This window comes from Onychostoma macrolepis, chromosome 02 (genome assembly GCF_012432095.1).
Source record: "Onychostoma macrolepis isolate SWU-2019 chromosome 02, ASM1243209v1, whole genome shotgun sequence".
Taxonomy (NCBI): Eukaryota; Metazoa; Chordata; class Actinopteri; order Cypriniformes; family Cyprinidae; genus Onychostoma; species Onychostoma macrolepis.
Genome location: NC_081156.1, coordinates 35,383,293 through 35,406,076, shown reverse-complemented (window position 1 = coordinate 35,406,076; position 22,784 = coordinate 35,383,293). Strand labels below are relative to the sequence as shown.

General features: G+C 34.5%; 1 protein-coding gene across 2 annotated transcripts; it reads left to right on the top strand.

The window, feature by feature from the left end:
- The first annotated feature begins 1,775 nt into the window (after positions 1 to 1,775).
- On the top strand, positions 1,776 to 18,963 carry LOC131532488 (nucleolar protein 9). 2 transcript variants are annotated; one of them, XM_058764189.1, is made up of 12 exons: positions 1,776 to 1,876; positions 3,428 to 3,677; positions 4,043 to 4,279; positions 4,942 to 5,136; positions 6,947 to 7,054; positions 7,151 to 7,292; positions 8,687 to 8,879; positions 14,195 to 14,335; positions 15,489 to 15,608; positions 16,583 to 16,801; positions 18,069 to 18,174; positions 18,672 to 18,963. In XM_058764189.1, exons 2-12 carry the CDS (start codon positions 3,485 to 3,487, stop codon positions 18,824 to 18,826), a joined length of 1,809 nt encoding a protein of 602 aa, XP_058620172.1. In that variant the 5' UTR covers positions 1,776 to 1,876; positions 3,428 to 3,484; the 3' UTR covers positions 18,827 to 18,963. The 2 variants fall into 2 exon arrangements, with proteins under 2 accessions (XP_058620172.1, XP_058620164.1); XM_058764181.1 differs by lacking the exon at positions 1,776 to 1,876 and adding an exon at positions 2,265 to 2,315.
- Positions 18,964 to 22,784: the final 3,821 nt, after the last annotated feature.

Below are 22,784 nucleotides of genomic sequence, written 5' to 3'. Positions count from 1 at the left end.
CAAGCTTAAGCCAAACTATGATGGAAGGATCTTCAAAATAAAGACTGGAGCTAAAATGCTTAAAATGTGGAAAATATCCAATATTTCTACACAAAATTATATTTTAGAAAAAACTACCATGTAATAAACATTCATCTTTATTTGTGCTGTTATGCGTGACAGGACTTTTGTTCAACCGCCGTTAAAAATAAAGAAGAAGAAGAAGAAGAGATCTTTATTTAATAGATGAAGTGAAGAAACAGGATTGTGAGCCGATAAAAATAAGAGTTAATCAATATATGGATCAGAAATATTATGATATTATACAGATATTCACAGATGGTTCAAAAGATCCAGAAACTATGAAAACAGGAATACACTGTAAAAAAAAAAAAAAAAAAAAAGTTGAGCAAACTGAAAAGTTTAAGGCAACCAGCTTCAGCAGATTTTTGAGTTTTCTCAACTTGTTCTTTTAAGTTTATACAACAAAAAGTTGAGAAAACTCAAAAATCTGCTGAAGCTGGTTGCCTTAAACTTTTAAGTTTGTAGCAGTGTAGGAGCAGTTATTCCACAATATGAAATAGTTATTAAAAAAATATAAAAAAAAAAAGAGCCCCAGATTTCTTATCTGTATTTACAGCAGAGTTGGTAGCTATTGTCATGGCTCTCCAGTGGGTAGAGGAAAATAGAATTAAAAAAGCAGTAATATGTTCAGATTCATTGGCTACGTTAAAAAGCATTCGATCCGGCCAGTCTGAGATCAGACAAGATCTCATACAGTAATGAAAAATCAGGGCACTATTTCATTTATTTGGGTTCCAGGCAGCTCGTGTTGGAATGGAAGGAAACGAGAAGGCAGATAAGAAATTCTTTGAACTTGAATCAGATAGGAACTGACATAAAAATTAGCAAGAAGCAAAAATAATTGAAAGCTCTTATAAATGCATGGCAATAACTTTGGGAGAAAGAGAAGACATAGAATTCAAAGGGAAGTCTAGGAATACATAACAATGGCACGGGATTAACAAGACGAGAAGAATCAAGAATTAAAATAGGACATACTGCATTGAATGGAAGTCTAAATAGAATCAATAGACATCCAAATGGATTATGCATGCATTGTGGGATTTTTGAAACTGTAGAGCATATAATAACGCACTGGAAGAAGGTTATATAACATGACGTTAGAAAATATATAAATAAGATAGAAAGGAATAAACATATTAGATTTGCTTTGAAACACAGGGAACTGTATAATTATGTTTATTTATTTATTTTTTATGACTATTATTATTATTTAGTATGATATATATTTTTATATAATGCTTTGTTGTCAACAATAGCATGTAATGCCATATCCCACTGTATAGCAAAAAAAAAAAAACACCATTAAATAATTTTTTATGTGAAAATGTTAAAGGAGAAGCATGTATTAATCGTTTTAATTGCTTTACTATTTTTAGATTTTGACATCACACCTATATACATTTTAATCTCTTTTTCAAGCACTATAAAAAGAGGTTTGCCCTTTGTAAACGTGCATTTATGAATGTGAAATTTACATAAAAATTAAATTAAATAAAATGTATAATAAAACCAAAGAGCGATCCTTGATATAAAATAACCCAAAATCACATGAAAATGTTTTTAGAGTATTATCAGCAATGAAAACCTCCACATTATTCAGAAAATGCTGGGTGTATTGACAGGACCGAAACAAATGAGAAATTGTTTCAGTTGAACATTCACAAAAAGAGCCTTTTAAATCAATAACAATTTAAAATTTTTGGGAAGGACTTTTGTTTGCGAAAATCGCTGTGCGTGTCATCACGTCGCTCTGACGTCATCACGCCGCGTCGTCTCCCGCTGCTGTACACATGTGAGCAGAAGCACACTGGTAAGCTCAATATGACATTATTATTTATTAGTAATGTGTTAATTAAATGTGATATAATTAACAGTGCAACAGTTGTTCGGGCTGATTGACTGATTGATTAATTAATTGAAACTATCAACTGATCGATTAAAACGCGATTGTCGCTCGTATTATTAGCAACTTTTCAAGTGTTTTATTGATTGTACCATAACAGTACTGTGGTAATATAGCGTTATTCTTTAAAATACCATGAAAATGCCCTAGTAACTTGGTCTATATCAAAGTACCATGGTATCACCTTATGTTTTTTGGGCGTTTATCATGGTAACGTAATATACCACCAGTATTTTTTGACTGTAAATACAATTCCATATTAATATGGTTATTTATTATCTAGGTTTAATGAAAACCCGAGTTATCACTACAGAAACCTCTGCGGCTGTACCATATCAATACCATGGTACTGTAATTTATAATATGGTACTTTTGTTTATGGCTTCTCAGATAATAAATGCATGTGTTTTCAGTAAAGATGTCAGTCGATTCAAGTTTTTAATCTAATAATTACATTATGTGTCGATTAATTAATCTAATTAATTTAGCTGTGAAAATACCCCCAAAAGATTAGTTAATGCTATTTTTGTGTTGAATGAGAAAGTAATAAGTAGACATTAAAACAGTAATATTTTATTTGATTCAACATAATTTTTTTTAAAAACATAAACGTTTAGGCTACAACGGCCTAACATAAACTATTGAACATAAAAGAAGATAATTTGAGAAACATCTCATGCCATAGAATTCATTGATAACCAAAACAGCTTCGTTACCAACAGTCTTCATAATACCTTCTTTTATTTTCCACACAAGAAAGTAAGTAATTCAGGTTTGAGTAAACTTCATAATTCAAAATTTTTAGGTGAACTGTCCCTTTAATTTTTTAATTTAAATTTTTTTTAAATGAAATAATACTCTAAATAAGAAACTTAAACTACCAGCAGGTGGCGGTAAATGTGTTTGAGTCATTTATTCGACTCATTCAAACAGCTGATTCAATCAGGAATTCAGTAAACGGTTCTCTTTATGAACGGATCTTTGAATCATTGATTCACTCGATTCGTTCAAAACGCGGATTCGTTCAGAAACTAAACACCGCTGTGTTTCTCGGAGACGCGCAACAATTCTGCTGTGGCTTTATAGGTTATTTATTTTTGTTGGCAAAACTAAGCAAAAACAGTATTTACTGTGTTTAAAATATAACAATATAAACTTCTTATTTACTGAAATGTTGTGTAAAATCACATTTATACTGCTATTCGTGACAAATACAGAACTCGCTTATCATGTGATATAAATATTCATACAGGAGCATTTTTTGCTCCAATATCTTGAATTTTAGGGCATAACTGTATTTATAGAGTTGTTTCTCTGCATCATATTTATCAACAGTCAACTGTATGATGACGTACAGGTCTGGGGGCGGGGCCAGTGCGTTAAAATATTTTAATCGCGTTATTTTTTCATAGCTAATTAATTAAGTTAATGCCTTAAACTGACAGCCCTGATTTTCAGGTATGAACGCAGTGCAACTTCACCGTCATATCTGAGAGACAACGACAAGCCAAAGTGATGGTTCAGGAGATGGAGGTCAAAGGTCAGCGGTATTTTAAGGGTGGACAGAAGAAGGGTCAGAAACGGCCCACGCAGGACGCCAGCGCAGATGGCAGGACCAAGAGACGAAGACTGGACGCCACGAGCGTGAGCTACTTCCGCCGCGTCAGCGATCGACTGAACGAGGGATTCACGGAGGAGGAAGAGAAAGGTGAAGAGATCGCATCTGTAAAACATGAGCCGACCATCTCCTGCTCACAGAGACCGCATTTATTTGATCACAAATACAGTAAAAATTGTGAAATATTATTACAGTGTAAAACAGCTGTTTTCTATGTGAATATGTGTTAAACTGTAATTTATTTCTGTGATGTGCAGCTGTATTTTCAGCATCATTACTGCAGTCTTCAGTGTCACATGATCTTCAGAAATTATTTGCTGCTCAAGAAACATTTCTGTTATACATTTCATATATATATATATATATATATATATATGTATATGTCTGTAAAGCATGTTTTTCTTGTGATGAGAGTATAGAATGGCTCTGTGTCTGAGTGTTGTGTGTCTCTCCAGCTCTTTTTGTGGAGAACGTTCTGTCGGAGGTCAAGGGTCAAGCGGCAGTCGTCTCCACGGATATGACCGGCAGTGTGGCTCTGGAGCGGCTGCTCTCATTGGCCAGCCCCGCTCAGGTGGCAGACCTGCTGGCCGAGCTGGGAGGAGAGACGGGGTCAGAGTTCAGAGGCGTGTCATGTGACCAGTGCGGGGGTCATGTGATGGAGAGTGCTCTCAGACAGGCCCACCGCTGGAACGGTGAGAGTATCTCATCATGCTTAATAATCATTTTATGGAATATTTATCATTAATTTCCCTAATAATAATTGTTATTATTATTATTAATAGTAATAAGTAATAATATATTGTTAATAATAATTATTATTATAATTTTATTGAATATGTATTATTTTCCTAATAATAAAAATACTAAAATAATAATAATAATAATAATAATAATAAAAATGATAATAATAGTAAGTAATATATTATTAATAATAATAATTATTATTATAATAATTTTATTGAATATGTATTATTATTTTCCTAATAATAGCAATACTAATGTATTATTTATTAGCATTATTAATTACTATTATTATTATTAAAAATAGTGGTAATAATGTATTATTAATACTAATAATTATTATTATTATCATTTTATTGAATATGTATTATTTTCACTAATAATACAAATACTTTAATAATAATAATAATAATTATTATTATTATTAATAGTAGTAAGTAATATATTATTAATAATAATAATTATTATTATAATTTTAATGAATATGTATTATTGTTTTCCTAATAATAATAATAATAATTATTATTATTTTATCTGTTGTGGAACATTACACATTGTGAGAAGCACTGAAGTGAGTGAGAGTGTTTCTCAAGATCTGATTTGTTTTGTGAAGAGGAGAGCTCTGCGGAGGAGGAGGAGGAGGAGGAGCATTGTGGGATGCTGGAGGCTCAGGTGAAGCGTCTGTGTGGAGTCGTCAGAGAGAATATGGTGGAGTTCCTGAAGGATCCGTACGGATCGCATGTGCTCCGGACGCTCGTACAGGTTCTGAGCGGATCTCTGACCCGAGACGCACCTGCTGCTCAAACAGGTCAGAAACACCGAATCCTCAGCGCTTCTTCACAGCATCTTCATGGTCTTGTGTTAGTGATTGAGAGGTGTTTTCTGGGGGGTTTCTGGTGCTTTCTCACTGTCTGAAGTCTTTCTTTCTTTCTTTATAAAGCACTTTCATACAACTGATCCAAAGTGCTGTACAGTACAGCTAAAATAAAACAAATAAGAAACCACAAAACTGCAAAACACAACAATACAATTGACATGGCTAGATAAACGCTACTGACAAAAGATGTTTTTTAAGCAGGTATTTAAATACTGGCAAAGAGGGCGCAGCTCTGATAGAAGCTGGTAATTTGTTCCATAAACTAGGACCAGCAACAGCGAACATCGCTGCATCGAAACCTCGATCTAGGAACAGAGAGGAGACCAAGATTACTGGATCTTAGGGACCTATTTGGTTAATGAATAGAGATTGCCTCAGAGAGATATGATGGTGCTTGATTATGAAGAGATTCTGCTTTAACCATATTTGTAATTAGTTTAGGCAGTCCAATAGAGTTCCCAAGAATGCTTTACTTTTATGCTGCAAGGGAAAATACAGCTGAGTATCATCCGTGTATAGGTGGAAGAACACTCCATATTTCTCAAAGATTGCACCCATGGGTAGCATAAATATAGAAAATAAAACTGGGGCAAGCATTGAGCCCTGTGGCACCCCGTAAGCAAGTGGGCGTGAGGATTAACTATGTTGGCCAGTGGAAACACTGCAACTTCTGTTTGTTAAAAAAAGATTGAAGTGATATTGTGTTCTCCTTCAATATGATGCATCTGATCATTTTTTCTTCTTCTTTTTTTTTGCTTCTGTTATCAGCTGAAAACAAAAATAATGCTAATAATAATAAAACCATCTGATATTCATTTTATTTATTTGTTTAGATTTGCTTCTTTTATACGCCAAAAAATACAAAAAATCTTAATAATAATAAAAGCATCTGATCTTTTTTCCATTTTGTTCCAAAAAGCACAAAAGTTATCTTTATAATAATAAAAGCATCTGATAATTTGTATTATTTTTTTCATTTGCTTTTGTTATCAGCCAAAAAATGCAAACCAATCTGAATAATAATAATAATAATAAAAGCATCTTATATTTATTTTATTTGCTTATCTTATCAACCAAAAACAAAAAACACTGAAGTAATCTGAGTAATAATAATAAAAGCATTGATATTTTTTTATAAAAAAAAAGGTTTTATTTGTTCGTTAACAGCCAAAAACCACAAACAATAATCTTAATAATAATAAAAGCATCTGATGGTTTTTTTTTTTTTCTTTTTGCTGCTATCAACAAATAAAACGCTAAAATAATCTTTGTAGTAATAATAAAAGCATCTGATAATTTCTTTTAAATATTTAAACCTTTTTTTCATTTGGTTGCCAACAAAAAAAATCTTAATAATAAAAGCATCTGATGTTTTTTAAATATTAAAAACAAATAATAATTAGCTTGCTAACAAAAAAAGCCTTAATAATAATAAAAGCATCTGATAATTTTTAATTGTTCTTATTTTTTTTTCATTTGCTGCTGTTATCAGCCAAAAAACACAAAAAATAATCTTAATATTAAAAGCATCTAATGTTTTTTATTTGCTGCTGTTATCAGCAAATAAAACACAAATAATCTTAGTAATAATAATAAAAGCATCTGATCATTTAAAAAAAGAAATTTAAACACTTTTTTTCATTTGCTTGCTAACAAAAAAATGCTAACAAAAAAATCTTAATAATAATAAAAGCATTTGATCTTTTTTTTTTATTGTTCTTTATTTTGCTTGTGTTATCAGGCAAAAAGCAGAAGAAACCCAAAACAGAGGTGCTGGATTTCGAGATCCCCGTCTCGTTCTGGTGGGAGCTGAAGCATCTGTGCGAGCGTCTGATGGAGAACGTTAACGGTAACGATCTGAACATCTTCATACGTGTGTGTGTGTGTGTGTGTGGGGTTTGTGTTGCTCTTCTTCATCTTCATCATCTGTTGTGTCGAACCTCAGTCTGCGTGACGAACACCAGCGCCAGCGCCGCTCTCCAGACGCTGCTGACCGTCTCTCACAGGAAGAGACCTATTCTGTGCAGGAAGCTGATCAAGGGCATCATGGGATACCTGACGTCGCTCAGCTCGGCTCCTGGAGTCAGGTGAGGAGGAGGATGAGGAGGATGGGTCCAGTGATGATGCTTAGGGTGACCATATTTTAGTTTTCAAAAAAGAGGACAGTGGGGGCAGGATGGGTTTGAGGGGCGTTAAAGTAGCCCCCATTTCCATATAGGGGTGTGCGATTATATCGTCTGCGATTATATCGTAATTGTTGTTTTAACGATGTGCGATTTGACATTTTCGAGTATTTTGCACAAACCATTCAAAACACCTACAGAGTGCAGACTAGTCTAGACTAGTGCGCATTTAGAGTGTGTTCATTAAAATGCATTTAGAATGATCACATATTCAAGATATGGGGACAGAAAATTTATATATTTATATCATTTCATATAGTTAATCAATATCACAGAGAGTGCTGTTTTTATCTCCAAAAATCACCATGATTACGAACGTAATATTGATTTTTTACAACAGTTCAATAGACAAGAAGTTAATTAAGAGACTTACGTTTTAGACACTATATTGCCTGTTTTTGCTCTATTTCGACAACAAAAATGATTTCAAACACAGCCACGGCACTGTTTTGCGTCTCTGAGCAACATGACGGTGATTCGTTCCTGATTGAATCAACTGTTTAAATGATTCGGTTCAGTCGCAATGACTCACTTATTAACAGTGACTTGCTGCCACCTGCTGGCGGATTTAATTTCACATTTAAAGTTTCTTTTTATTATTTAAATAATTGCAAATAGCAGTATTCAACATTTAGTGTTTAATATATCAAAACATTAATAATGCATTTGTAACTGCAGGTTAAATGCATTCATGTCCTGCACTAAACAGTAGTGAGTGAACACATATAAACACCTCTTCAGACGCAGCTTCTGTGTTTCCTCTGCATTGCAAAGATTCATTTTATTGACACTGATTTAATTAGCTCGGTAACAGCCCAAATGTCTTATTATTCTAATTCACTGATTAAATGTAAGAGTTTGACTCAAAAGGTAATGCACGCTTTTAGAAAAATGGCTTTATAAAGGTCAAAATGCCCATTAAAGGTAAAAATCGATTAAAATTTCTTGGAAAAGATTAATTTCTGTCAGTGTGAACTGACCAACACACAGAATATGAAGCATATCTGTCCACGCCAGTCCTTAAGATACCAGCACAATAACACACTCAGCAAAATATCGTCTAATTATCATTATCGATAAAAATATTTTTTACATTTTTTAAAATATTTTTGTCAATATCGCACACCCCTCGGTGTGACGTGCTTTCTTTTCGGCTCATTAAAAATGAATCTTGCTGCCGTGTTCTGGATTAATTGTAAAGGTTTGATAGAACTGGCTGGAAGACCTGCTAAGAGAGCGTTGTGTCCAGAGAAAAGAGGAGGTATGGTCACCCTAATGATGCTGTGTTTCTCCTTCAGTCCGCTGCTGGTGTTCCTGAAGGACCCCTCCTGCAGTCACCTGATGCAGACCGTCTTCAGCTTCTCCCATAAGGCTGTGCTGCGAGACGTCTACAGGAGCCACCTGAGGACGCAGCTGATGCCTCTCGCCCTTCATCCCATCGCAAACTACACCGTCCAGAGCCTGATCACAGCCTCGGCGCGCTTCAAAGTGGTACAGCCTTCAGGCTCCTTAAAGGGACAGTTCACCCAAAAATGAAAATCCTGTCATTAATTACACACCCTCATGTCTTACGGGATTGAAACAACATGAGGGTGAGTAATTAATGACAGAATGACAGCATTTTGGGTGAACTGTTCATTTAAAGAGTCTTGCATTTAGTTTGATTAACTATTAATTTAATTAAATATTAATAAAAATTGTAATAGTGTCTGGATACTAAAATATCACTGAAATAAAAATGACAAAAAACAACAAAAATAGTAAAACTTGAACTAACATGAAAATGAAAACAAGTCAAGTCAAGTCACCTTTATTTATATAGCGCTTTTACAATACAGATTGTGTCAAAGCACTTAACAGTATCAAATTGGAGGATAGAGTGTCAGTAATGTATAATGATAAGATTAAACACTCAATTTTCAGTTAAAGGCATTTCATTATTGAATTCAGAGATGTCATTGTCTAGCTCAGTTTAGTTTAAATAGTATCTGTGCAATCAAATCGGCGATAATCGCTAGAAATTAAGTGTCCCCAACTGAGCAAGCCAGAGGCGACAGCGGCAAGGAACCAAAACTCCTCTGAGACATAATGGAGAAAAACCTTGGGAGAAACCAGGCTCAGTCGGGGCCAGTTCTCCTCTGACCAGACGAAACTCGCAGTTCAAAAGTTTCTATTTCTATTTTAATTTTGTTGCAATTTCTAACAATAGTAGTATTATGTAGTTAGGTATTTTATTATATTTTAGTTATTTTGTTATTTTTGGTTGATATATCTGGGGATATATCTCTGGGGGTCATCCGGCGCCCTGGTCTCCGCCGACGATCAGGGCCGCAGACGCCACCTCCGGCGCCGACCCACCATCTGATCGGACACGGACCGAGAAACAGACTAGGAAAAAAACAGACAAACATTAGCGCAGATGCCATTCAACTTACGATGTAACGAGTACATCGTGTGTTATGGGGAGTGTTCCCGGTTCCGGTTGATCTAATTAATGCAGCCTAACAATCCTTTAACGGATTTGAATAATAGAAGCGTATTAGTGTGTTGTGTGTACGCCAGGCTAAAGAGATGGGTCTTTAATCTAGATTTAAACTGACAGAGTGTGTCTGCCTCCCGAACAGTGTTAGGTAGACTGTTCCAGAGTTTGGGTGCTAAATAGGAAAAGGATCTGCCGCCCGCAGTCGATTTTGATATTCTAGGTATTATCAAACGGCCAGAGTTTTGAGAACGCAGCGGACGTGGAGGACTATAATGCGATAAGAGCTCGCTCAAGTACTGAGGAGCTAAACCATTCAGGGCTTTATAAGTAATTAACAAGATTTTAAAATCTATCCGATGCTTGATAGGGAGCCAGTGCAGTGTTGACAGAACCGGGCTAATATGGTCATATTTCCTGGTTCTAGTAAGGACTCTAGCTGCTGCATTTTGGACCAACTGTAGTTTGTTGATCAAGCGTGCAGAACAACCACCAATAAAGCATTACAATAGTCTAACCTTGAGGTCATAAACGCATGAATTAACATTTCTGCATTTGACGTTGAGAGCATTGGTCGCAATTTAGATATGCTTTTGAGATGAAAAATGCAGTTTTACAGATGCTAGAAACATGGCTTTCAAATGACAGATTGCTATCGAACAGCACACCTAGGTTCCTGACTGATGAAGAAGAATTGACAGAGCAGCCGTCAAGTGTTAGATAATGTTCTAGGTTACATGTGGGGTTTTAGGTCCGATAATTAACACCTCTGTTTTTCAGAATTTAGCAGTAAAAATTACTCGTCATCCAGTTTTTATATCGACTATGCATTCCGTTAGTTTCTCAATTTGGTGTGTTTCACCGGCCGCGAAGAAATATAGAGCTGAGTATCATCAGCATAACAGTGAAAGCTAACACCATGTCTCCTGATAATATCTCCCAAGGGTAACATATAGAGCGTGAAAAGTAACGGCCCTAGTACTGAGCCTTGAGGTACTCCATACTGCACTTGTGATCGATATGATACCTCTTCATTCACTGCTACGAACTGATGGCGGTCAGATAAGTACGATTTGAACCATGCTAAGGCACTTCCACTAATGCCAACAAAGTTTTGTAGTCTATTCAAAAGAATGTTGTGGTCGATAGTGTCGAACGCAGCGCTAAGATCCAGTAGAACTAATAAAGAGATACAACCACAATCAGATGATAGAAGCAGGTCATTTGTAACTCTAATGAGAGCAGTCTCAGTACTATGATACGATCTAAATCCTGACTGGAATTCCTCACAGATATCATTTTTCTCTAGGAAGGAATATAATTGTGAGGATACTACCTTTTCTAGTATCTTTGACAGAAAAGGGAGATTTGAGATCGGTCTGTAATTAACTAGATCTTTGGGGTCAAGTTGTGGTTTTTTAATGAGAGGCTTAATAACAGCCAATTTGAAGGTTTTGGGGACATATCCTAATGACAATGATGAATTAATAATAGCCAAAAGAGGATCTATGACTTCTGGAAGCAGCTCTTTTAGTAGTTTAGATGGAATCGGGTCTAACATACATGATGTTGGTTTAGATGATTTAACAAGTTTATACAATTCTTCCTCTCCTACAGTAGAGAATGAGTGGAATTGTTCCTCAGGGGGTCTATTGTGCGCTATCTGATGCGATACTGTAGTTGACGGCTGCAGGGATACAATTTTATCTCTGATAACAGAACATAAAAATACAATAACTATTTCAAAATATTAATACAAACTATAGTAGTGTCTTGATATTAAAATAATACTGAATTATTTTAAAATAACACTGAACGATGGCTAATAAAAATGACACACAACAAAATTACTGTAACTAAGATTGAAATGGAAAATATAAAAATACAAAAACATTTTCAAAATATTAATAAATCTGATATCTTAGTGTGTGTACTGTATATTTATTATGAATATATAAATACACACACATGCAAAATTATGTTACATTTATATATTAAATATATTTATATATTATATACATGTAAATATTTTCAAAGTATGTAATGTATGTGTGTGTGTATTTTTATATACATAATAAATATACACAGCACACACATTATGTAAAAAAAAAAAAACTTTTATTTTGGATTTTAATCGCTTGACAGCACTAACCTATAATAATGTGATCTAATGTGTGATTACTAAATTTTAAAAGGCAATGATTCATTGAACTAAATGTGAGCGCTGCATGTTTCAAAGTCAAACATGGTGCTGTTTCACAGCCATTCATAATCCGTGAATATCACACATTTATTGCTTATGATGCACCTTCATTGAACTGATAATATTTACGTTAGGGTTTGTATATTATAATATGTTGTAGATGGTTGTAAGATGCATATTTTATGTCTTTCATCTTTCAAATGACAGATTGCTATCGAACAGCACACCTAGGTTCCTGACTGATGAAGAAGAATTGACAGAGCAGCCGTCAAGTGTTAGATAATGTTCTAGGTTACATGTGGGGTTTTAGGTCCGATAATTAACACCTCTGTTTTTCAGAATTTAGCAGTAAAAATTACTCGTCATCCAGTTTTTATATCGACTATGCATTCCGTTAGTTTCTCAATTTGGTGTGTTTCACCGGCCGCGAAGAAATATAGAGCTGAGTATCATCAGCATAACAGTGAAAGCTAACACCATGTCTCCTGATAATATCTCCCAAGGGTAACATATAGAGCGTGAAAAGTAACGGCCCTAGTACTGAGCCTTGAGGTACTCCATACTGCACTTGTGATCGATATGATACCTCTTCATTCACTGCTACGAACTGATGGCGGTCAGATAAGTACGATTTGAACCATGCTAAGGCACTTCCACTAATGCCAACAAAGTTTTGTAGTCTATTCAAAAGAATGTTGTGGTCGATAGTGTCGAACGCAGCGCTAAGATCCAGTAGAACTAATAAAGAGATACAACCACAATCAGATGATAGAAGCAGGTCATTTGTAACTCTAATGAGAGCAGTCTCAGTACTATGATACGATCTAAATCCTGACTGGAATTCCTCACAGATATCATTTTTCTCTAGGAAGGAATATAATTGTGAGGATACTACCTTTTCTAGTATCTTTGACAGAAAAGGGAGATTTGAGATCGGTCTGTAATTAACTAGATCTTTGGGGTCAAGTTGTGGTTTTTTAATGAGAGGCTTAATAACAGCCAATTTGAAGGTTTTGGGGACATATCCTAATGACAATGATGAATTAATAATAGCCAAAAGAGGATCTATGACTTCTGGAAGTAGCTCTTTTAGTAGTTTAGATGGAATCGGGTCTAACATACATGATGTTGGTTTAGATGATTTAACAAGTTTATACAATTCTTCCTCTCCTACAGTAGAGAATGAGTGGAATTGTTCCTCAGGGGGTCTATTGTGCGCTATCTGATGCGATACTGTAGTTGACGGCTGCAGGGATACAATTTTATCTCTGATAACAGAACATAAAAATACAATAACTATTTCAAAATATTAATACAAACTATAGTAGTGTCTTGATATTAAAATAATACTGAATTATTTTAAAATAACACTGAACGATGGCTAATAAAAATGACACACAACAAAATTACTGTAACTAAGATTGAAATGGAAAATATAAAAATACAAAAACATTTTCAAAATATTAATAAATCTGATATCTTAGTGTGTGTACTGTATATTTATTATGAATATATAAATACACACACATGCAAAATTATGTTACATTTATATATTAAATATATTTATATATTATATACATGTAAATATTTTCAAAGTATGTAATGTATGTGTGTGTGTATTTTTATATACATAATAAATATACACAGCACACACATTATGTAAAAAAAAAAAAAAACTTTTATTTTGGATTTTAATCGTTTGACAGCACTAACCTATAATAATGTGATCTAATGTGTGATTACTAAATTTTAAAAGGCAATGATTCATTGAACTAAATGTGAGCGCTGCATGTTTCAAAGTCAAACATGGTGCTGTTTCACAGCCATTCATAATCCGTGAATATCACACATTTATTGCTTATGATGCACCTTCATTGAACTGATAATATTTACGTTAGGGTTTGTATATTATAATATGTTGTAGATGGTTGTAAGATGCATATTTTATGTCTTTCATCTTTTTAAATGAGCAGCTGAAGTATTAAATCATATGCGTTTCAAAATAAGAGTCCATTGTTTATGTTTAAAAGTCCCTTGCTTTATTTATATATACACATATATATATGTATATATATTTTTTGCATCTTCTTTCCTTTGAAATGTGTCTTTCTATCATGTGCTCAGTTCCTGAAGATCTTTGATGAGCTGATGGAGGGGTTCGAGGCGATTCTGGCCGCGGGTCACATGGGTGTGGTGGTGCTGATGGTGGAGAGCTGTGTTCATTGGGAGGAGAAGCAGAATGAACTGCTGCAGCGCCTCCTGCAGGTACACATCCGCTACAGCACTGACCTCGGACTGGAATCAGCTCACTACTGTGTTTAATACGGTATTGATCTGCTGCTGCCGTGGAAGTATGTCTTTAATGATGACAAGGTTATTATAGGTGACTAAAACCATTCAACATCTTGTTTGCTTGAAATAAAATAAACTGGAAAAAAATGAAATATAAAAAAAACTTTTGAGTTAGTTTAACTTGAATGTACTAAAATAACTCAAACTGGAAAAAAAAAAAAAGTTATATAGACATACTTTAAAAAAATAAAATAAAAAATAAAAATAAAATAAAATAAAATGACTAAAACTTGAACTAAAATTTAAAAAAGAAAAAGAAAACAAAAATCCTTTTTAAAAAAATATATAAAAACTACAGGAGTATCTCTATATTAAAATAGCACTGAACAATGGCAAATAACAAAACAATTGCTAAAACTTGAATGTAAAAAATGAAAATGAAATATGTAAAAATACAAAAACTTTTTCAGAATATTAATAAAAACTATAAAAGCTAAAAACAACAAAATTACTCAAACTTAAATTTAAAAATATGAAAATGAAAAACAAAAACAAATAAAAATAACAAAACACAATTGCTAAAACTTGAACTTAAAAAATTTAAATGTGACAATACAAAAACCTTTTTAGAATATTAATAAAAACTAAAAACACAACAAAATTACTAAAACGTCAATTTAAAAATATGAAAATGAAAAACAAATACAATTTCAAAATATTCATAAAAACTATAAAACCTAAAAATAAAAAACAGACGCACACAACAAAATTACTTAAATTAAAAAAAATTACGAGACCTTTTAAAAGAATAATACTAAATAATACTAAAATAACACATGAACGGTGAAGTGTATAATTTTGGCACCCAAACAGATTTGCACAGCTACTATCATATTACTCTTATAACTTCTGCAGTGTACAGTATGCATACTACTCGGTGTGCAAATGCTCTGTCTGTATGAAATACCTGGATGACCAACTACTAAAACCAGAGAGTGCATCATACATCAGACATTAGTATTGTTTTATTTGTGCAAACTATTTCTCATTCTATTCTTCATAAGTAGTTTGCAGTGTGCAGTATGCAATACACTGGTGTTTCATTTTGAACTCCGTTTCCCATCAGGCCTTTCACTGCAGTGATCCGGCGCCGCTGCAGGTTTCCTGTCTGCCTCTCTTCCTGTCCTTGCTGGCGTATGAAGTGTACTACGACACAGAGACAGCAGAGGGAGACGCGCTCACACAGGTGCTCAGTCTGCAGTGAAGGCTGTAGTACTCGTACTAGGTTTAGAGCATGTGTATTGTGTGCAGTGTGTGAACACAGCTGGATGAGATACTGTATCCCACAATGCAATGTGTTGTGGGATGTTGTGAAATGCATTTGACTTGGTTTTCTATTTCCAATGTGGCAAAGAAGCAGAAGTAACATCAGCCACGAGTTTGGCTGGTTAATGATGGTTAAAGCTTTCAAAACAGCATTTTTACACATAAAAGTGCATCATTTTCAAGCTATATATATATATATATATATTTTTTTTTTTTTTTTTTTTCTATAAAACACACACACACACACACACACACACACACACACACACACACATATATATATATATATATATATATATATATATATATATGGAGAGAGAGAGAGAGAACATTTTATATTTTCTATAGAAAATAAAACATTATAAAGCTTAAACATGACTTTTTTTTCTCTGGATTTTTTTTTTTGAGTGCATACCATCCTTTATTTCTATTGACATTATGAAAAATATAAAAAAAAAAAAAAAAAAAAATGTTTTGTATTGTATTCTGCTTTAAAATAAAAATTAGTGTTTAATAAAATAAATCGAAATAATTTAGTTTTCTAGTAAAACTGTAAAATTACAACACTTATGTACATCTTAATTTCTTTATTTTCAAATATTAAACAACATTTATATCATTATTTTATTTTGGTGGTTTTCCAGTAAATAAATGAACTCACAGCACATTTATTTGTGTGTTTGTTTAAAACACAGCTGTTACGATTTGATAATTTTATTTCAATATATGAAGTTTAAAGCTAGTGCTTCATAAATGAATGATGAGGTCATGTGTCAACATTGTATCAAGCTACTGTTTGAAGTTACTGTGTAGTATTTCACATGCTGTTTAAACAGCTGAAGTGTGTAGTGAGTAGTATGCAGTATGCAGGTGACATGCGCTCTGTGCTTGCAGCCCGTGCAGCGCCGTCTCTCCGTATGTTACCACGGATCTCGTCTGGTTCAAGCTCTTGCCGGATTCAAAGACCGGTCCGTCCTGATGAACAGCCTTCACGGGCTCGGCCCCGCTGACCTGCTGACCCTCGGCACTGACCGCTCCGGGAGCCACGCGCTTCAGATGCTGCTGACCACGGCCAGCGATAAGGGCCGAGGAAAGATGTTGAGAAAGCTGGAGGTAAAACATCACAAACACATATCTGACCCTGCAGCACAAAAGCAGTCATAAGCAGCTCAGCTATATTTGTAGCAATAGCCAACAATACATTGTATGGGTCAAAATTATCCATTTTTCTTTTATGCCAAAAATCATTAGGATATTAAGTAAAGATCATGTTCCATGAAGATATTTTTTAAATTTCCTACCGTAAATATATCAAAAGTTAATTTTTGATTAGTAATATGCATTGCTAAGAACTTAATTCGAACAACTTTAAAGGTGATTTTCTCAATATTCAGATTTTTTTGCACCCTCAGATTCCAGATTTTCAAATAGTTGCATCTCAGACAAATATTGTCCAACAAACCATACATCAATGGAGGTGTATAAATCTCAATTTCAAGAAACTGACCCTTATGACTGGTTTTGTGCTCCAGGGTCACATTTGATTCCTCAAACGATGACAAGACGACTCTCACGAGCAGTGTCGGGGGAAAGCTACTTTTAAAAGTAATGCATTACAATATTGCGTCACTCCCTAAAAAAGTAACTAATTACGTTACATAGTTACTTTTTATGGAAAGAAATGCGTTGTTACTTTTGAGTTACTTTTTAAATCTGGGCAGGGCTTGCTTGTTTCATTTTAATATAAAAAAGTTATTTTACAAATGTAAAAGCCCTTTCACACCAGAAGTGAAGTGAATGCGCTTCAGAATGAAGGAAATGTAAATCACGTCTGTACAGTAGAGACGCCGCTCAAACTAATCACACGAAGAATATGACGCAGGAGAAGAAAGTTCAACACTATTCAGCAATAACTAAAATGAAACACAAATGTGTCATTTTTAATTATTATTATGGTTGAATTGGATCATCGAAGGTCAGTACCAAAGATATTGGTTAATAAAATGGGATTAAATACATACTGATATTTGTCTTATTTAACATATAATTATAGCAGGTTTGCATTTGAGTGTTTTTATTGATTTTGAGGAACACTGAATGTGTTTTTGTGCAGGTGAGATGAGTTGTTGATATTTAGTCTAGAACTACAGTAAGATCATGTTCTTACTCCTGATTTCTCTCAACACCAGAGCTGTCACTCAATACATGAGCAACACAGGAACTATTAAAAAAAGTAACTCAAATATCTCCTTCTGAATTAAAAAGTAATGCATTACTTTACTAGTTACTTACAAAAGTAATCTGATTACGTAACTCGCGTTACTTGTAATGCATTACCCCCGACACTGCTCACGAATGTGGCGTGAAATCTTCCTCGCAGGAGCTTTACGTCAAGCTGGCCTGCTCCAGCTGCGGCAGCCGTCTGTTAGAAGCCGTGTGGAACAGCGCCACCGTCAGCCAGAGACAGAGCATCGCTGAGAAACTGGGTGAGATGACTTTTACATTTCATTTCACATGCTTTAAAGAAATAGTTCAGCTGAGTTTGTTTCTTCATCAGGTTTGTAGAAATGTGTCTCTGCATCAGTGTCTCAGCAATGGATGCTCTGCAGTGAATGGGTGCCGTCAGAATGAGAGTCTGATAAAAACATCACAATAATCCACAGCACTCCAGTCCATCAGTTAACATCTGGAGAAGACAAAAGCTGACTCTCATTCTGACGGCACCCATTCACTGCAGAGCATCCATTGCTGAGACACTGATGCAATGTAACAATTCTCTTGCAACTTAAATTCTGGAAAGCATGGTATTTTCCCAGTTAGTATGAGCTCATGACAGAGTTATGTGAAGTTGTTTTAGATCGAGTAAAGCATGTTACACTGTTAACTTCCCAAAGTAATTTGCCATTGTCTTTGCACGAGCTGATCCATCAGAGCGGCTCACGTTGTGATCAAAGTGTGTTATATCTTCTCTCTTCTCTCTCAGTCCCCAGTGAAAGTCAGCTCCGATCCGATCAGTTCGCACGGCACATTTGGGCCAAATTTGGTCTGACAAACTTCATCAAGCGACGGGCCGATTGGCAGGAGGTTCAAACGGGAGAGTCGAAGAAAAGGAAGATGTTCAGTGATATTCTGCAGTAACTCAGAGAGACTTTAAACGAACTGTAATCATTTCTCCTGAACGACACCGTGCAAGTTTTAGTAAGCGAGGAGTTTTCACTGAATCCCCCTTGAAGTTGCATTTTATAAATAAAAACATCAAAAATACTACAATTGTGTATCTCTATGCACACAATGTGCATTTGACTTGACCTTCCATTTCTAGTGTGGAAAATAATCCTTCGGAAGCTTTAAAAAAAAAAAAAAAAAAATTTTTTAGAGCTTTTTATCTCACAATTCTGTCTTTTGTTTATATCTCGCAATTCTGACACTTATCTCCGAAATGCAAGTTTATATGCCAATTCTTGAGTTTATATATATCACAGTTCTGAGTTTTTATCTCACAATTCTAGAGATTATACGTCACTATTCTTGAGTTTGTCACAATTCTGAGTTTATTTCTCGCAATTCTGCAAAAAAGGATATGAGATGTAATTGCAAGAAATTGAGAGATAAAAAGTAGCAATTATCTTTTTTTACTTTTTTATTCTGTGGCATAAATAGGCTTCCATATGAAGCAGAAAAAAGTAATTTTAGTAAGTGAAGAAGTTGAATAAAAGCGTCCGGACTGCACACAGTGTTGGTTTGGGATGAGCTGGTATCTGTGCACATGAAGCGTCTGCAGTAAGTTGTGTGAAAGCATCTTCAGAACGAGGTTTGATGTTGTTCGCTCAGTCTTGTCCCGCCGGGTGAAGGTCATGGGCCGCGGATACGGAGCGCAGCTGCGATCTCCTCTATCTGTGTGGGAGAGACGGAGGGGAGGACCGTCAAGCGGCCGGAATCTGATCATCGGGGCGACGTGACATTCAGCTGGCAAATTCTCCTGATGCAGTCAAAACCACAGCGCTGATAGAGAGCCGAGCGCAAGGACCTGGGAACTTCACGCAGGAGAATGTGAGATTTCTGAGCGATGGCGTCATGTGGAGATCTGTGAGGACCATGTGACGCTGCAGTGATGGGAAACCTCTGACTTCACTGTCTTTTACTTTCGGTGTTTTTTACTTTCAATATTTTACTTTAAGTGTTTGTTTTACTTTATGTCCATTTAGTTTCTAATGTTTTATTTTTACTCTCTTTTACTTTTTTGCTTGTATTTTTTTTTTTTTTATCTCCTTTACGTTTAGATTTTTTACTTTCATTGTCTGTTTTACTTTGTCTTTTACTTTTTTACTTTTACATTTTTTACTTTACGTGTTTGTTTTATTTTTACTTTAAGTCCTTTAGTTTCTAATGTTTTATTTTTACTTTTTATTTTTATCTCCTTTACGTTTTTATTTTTTACTTTTAGTGTCTTTTTTTTTACTTTGTCTTTTACTTTTTCAGCTTTTACTTTTGGTATCTTTTTATTTTTTATGCCTACTTTTTATGTTCTTTAGTTTCTAACCTTTTCTGTCTTTTACTTTTTCTTTCATTTTTAATCTTTTTCTCTTTTTTTCCTTTTCATGTCCATTATTTTGAATCTTTTACTTTCAGTATATTTCACTTTTATTCTTTTTTTCTTTCACTTTAATATTTTTTTTACTTAAACTTTTTAATCTTTCACTTTCTGCATAGTTTAGTTTTTTTACTTTCACTTTTTGTCCTTTACTTTTAATCTTTTACTTTCAGTTTTATTTACTTTTTACTTTCACTTTTTGTCCTTTACATTTTAATCTTTCACCTTCAGCATCTAAGTTTTCTGCCTTTCCTTTTTTTTGTCCTTTACTTTATCATCTTTCAATTTCAGCCTCTTACTTTTTACTGTTACTTTATCCTTTACCTTTTTCACTTTGAGGACACATTGAGGAGTTTTTTGTAATACATTAAATCAAGCTGTTTTGATCAAACCCTTAGTATTTATCTGTGATGTAACGCAGAACACTTTAGCATGATTGTGGTGAGTTTTGCACAGGCAAATAGCACTGAAAATAGTTCATATTAATCCTAATTATGTGCAACTTTACAATCAGTAATAGAAACGTGTTGTTTTGAGGGTTTCATGCGTAAAAGCACCCTCGTGCACCAGGCATGGAGGACTGCGGTTTGTCGTCGGAGGCCTGTATGGTGCCGGTCATCGGGAATGGTTTTCCCAGAGGGCCGCAGTGATAGGGATTTCCTGAGCGCTCATTAGTGAGCTGTTGATGGAGAATGAGGCTAATGATGGATCTGCAGCTGTGAACGAGCTTCAGCAGAGTCATTCCAGCTGCTGTCTCCGTCTGGACCCGCTCAATTACACCAGCACTGCTCACTACAGCTTCATTAATATTCACACAGTCAGATTTGACATCAGTGCTTGTGTGAGTAAAGTGTGCTTCCGTTTGTTTACTATTCGACCTGCTACATGAAGGTCCTGCAGCTGCGCTCAGAACAGCAAGATAACTTATCTTAGTCTTTCTCTTTTCATAAACAATACAAGAGTGCATTTTTTCTCTCTTTTATTATTGTTGTGCACAGAAGGCGTTTTGTGACCTTTCCGTCTCCCCAAATAACCTCATTCATTTTTGACCTGAAGTCACTGCACTTTTAGTTTTTTGTAAAGTTAGACTAGACCCTAGAAAAAGTCCTTTTCATCTTTTTTTTTTTTTTTTTTTTAATTATTAGTAGTAGTATCCAAATTACTCTGGCTCCTCTAGTTTTTAAGAAGTTTGTATTGGTATTTAAATAATCTGTAGAGACAATATATTTGTGATATGTTAATCTATAATAAAAAATGACAGTGTGTCATGTTTTAATCGATGTACCGTCCGATCGTAATGCTCGAGCGATCATCTGTTGCTATGGTTACCGAACGCGGTTCTCAAAAGATAACATTTTTCTAGAATACAAGAAACACGGAACCTTTTTTTTTTATTGTGCTACACTGAAGATGTTTTGTGACCTTTTTCATCTCTCAGATTAACCATTTATTTTTTACCTGACGTCACTGTACTATTTGTAGGTTTTTAAGCGTTTTTGAGGCCCATGGCATTAGTCAATTATTAACATAAAGAAAAAAATATGCTTAGAATTTTTATATTTTTATGTAAATCTAAACTAAAACAATGAATATTGTGGTATGTTTTAGCTATGTACCGTCTGAGATCGTAATGCGTGAGAGATCTTCTGTTGCGATGGTTATGAACGCGATTCGTAAGTTTTATTTTACTGGTAAGTGAAAATAAGCGTTCGAGATTATATGTAGATCTGTGGTTCTAACTAACTTGTAATCTATTTCAAGATAACATTTTAGGGTGTGTTCACACTTGTAGTTCGGTTCGTTTGGTCCGAATCAAAAAGGAAAATGATACATATTTGGTCCTGGTCCGCTTAGCGTTCAAATTGGCATTTTTTGACAGCGAATCTAAAGATACTGAACCTAAAGGCGTAGTGATACGTTCACAACAAAGGCACTTTACCTCATCGCTGCTCCACGTTTGCCCTCTGCTCATTTTGTTTTGGTTACACATATTAACCGTTCGACCCAATTGGAAAGCGACTATTGTTATGACGTATTGTTTAAGACATTTTGTAACCTTTTTCATCTTGACCATTTATTTTTGAACTGACGTCACAGGGCTATCTTTAGGTTTTAAATGTAAAGTCAGGTCTTACTAGACAGCTGTCAACTATGGAAGCCCGTTTCCGCCACTGAATAATAATAAAAAAGGTTATTGCGACTTTATATCTCGCAATTCTGACTCTATAACTCGCAATTGCGACATTTCATCTCAAAATTTTGACTTTTGTTCCTGCAATTGTGACGCAATTGTCTATATGACGCAATTGCGACTATTTCTCAGAATTGCGATATAAAGTCGCAATTCTTTTTTTTTTTTTTGTTATCAACTTTTTGTTTTTTTTACACACAACATCCATTCAAAACAACAAAAAACAAAACAACAGACATATAAGAGAGAGAGGGAGGGAAAAAAGAAAAAAACAAAAGTTATTCCTTTATATAATCAAGTATGTTAAAGGAAAA

Bases quoted from the DNA above. Each gene is read 5' to 3' on its own strand.
- LOC131532488 (XM_058764189.1), top strand. From the start codon at position 3,485: ATGGTTCAGGAGATGGAGGTCAAAGGTCAGCGGTATTTTAAGGGTGGA. The intron at 4,280-4,941 runs GTGAGAGTATCT...TGTTTTGTGAAG, and splicing joins ACAGGCCCACCGCTGGAACG to AGGAGAGCTCTGCGGAGGAG. The intron at 8,880-14,194 runs GTACAGCCTTCA...TCATGTGCTCAG, and splicing joins CCTCGGCGCGCTTCAAAGTG to TTCCTGAAGATCTTTGATGA.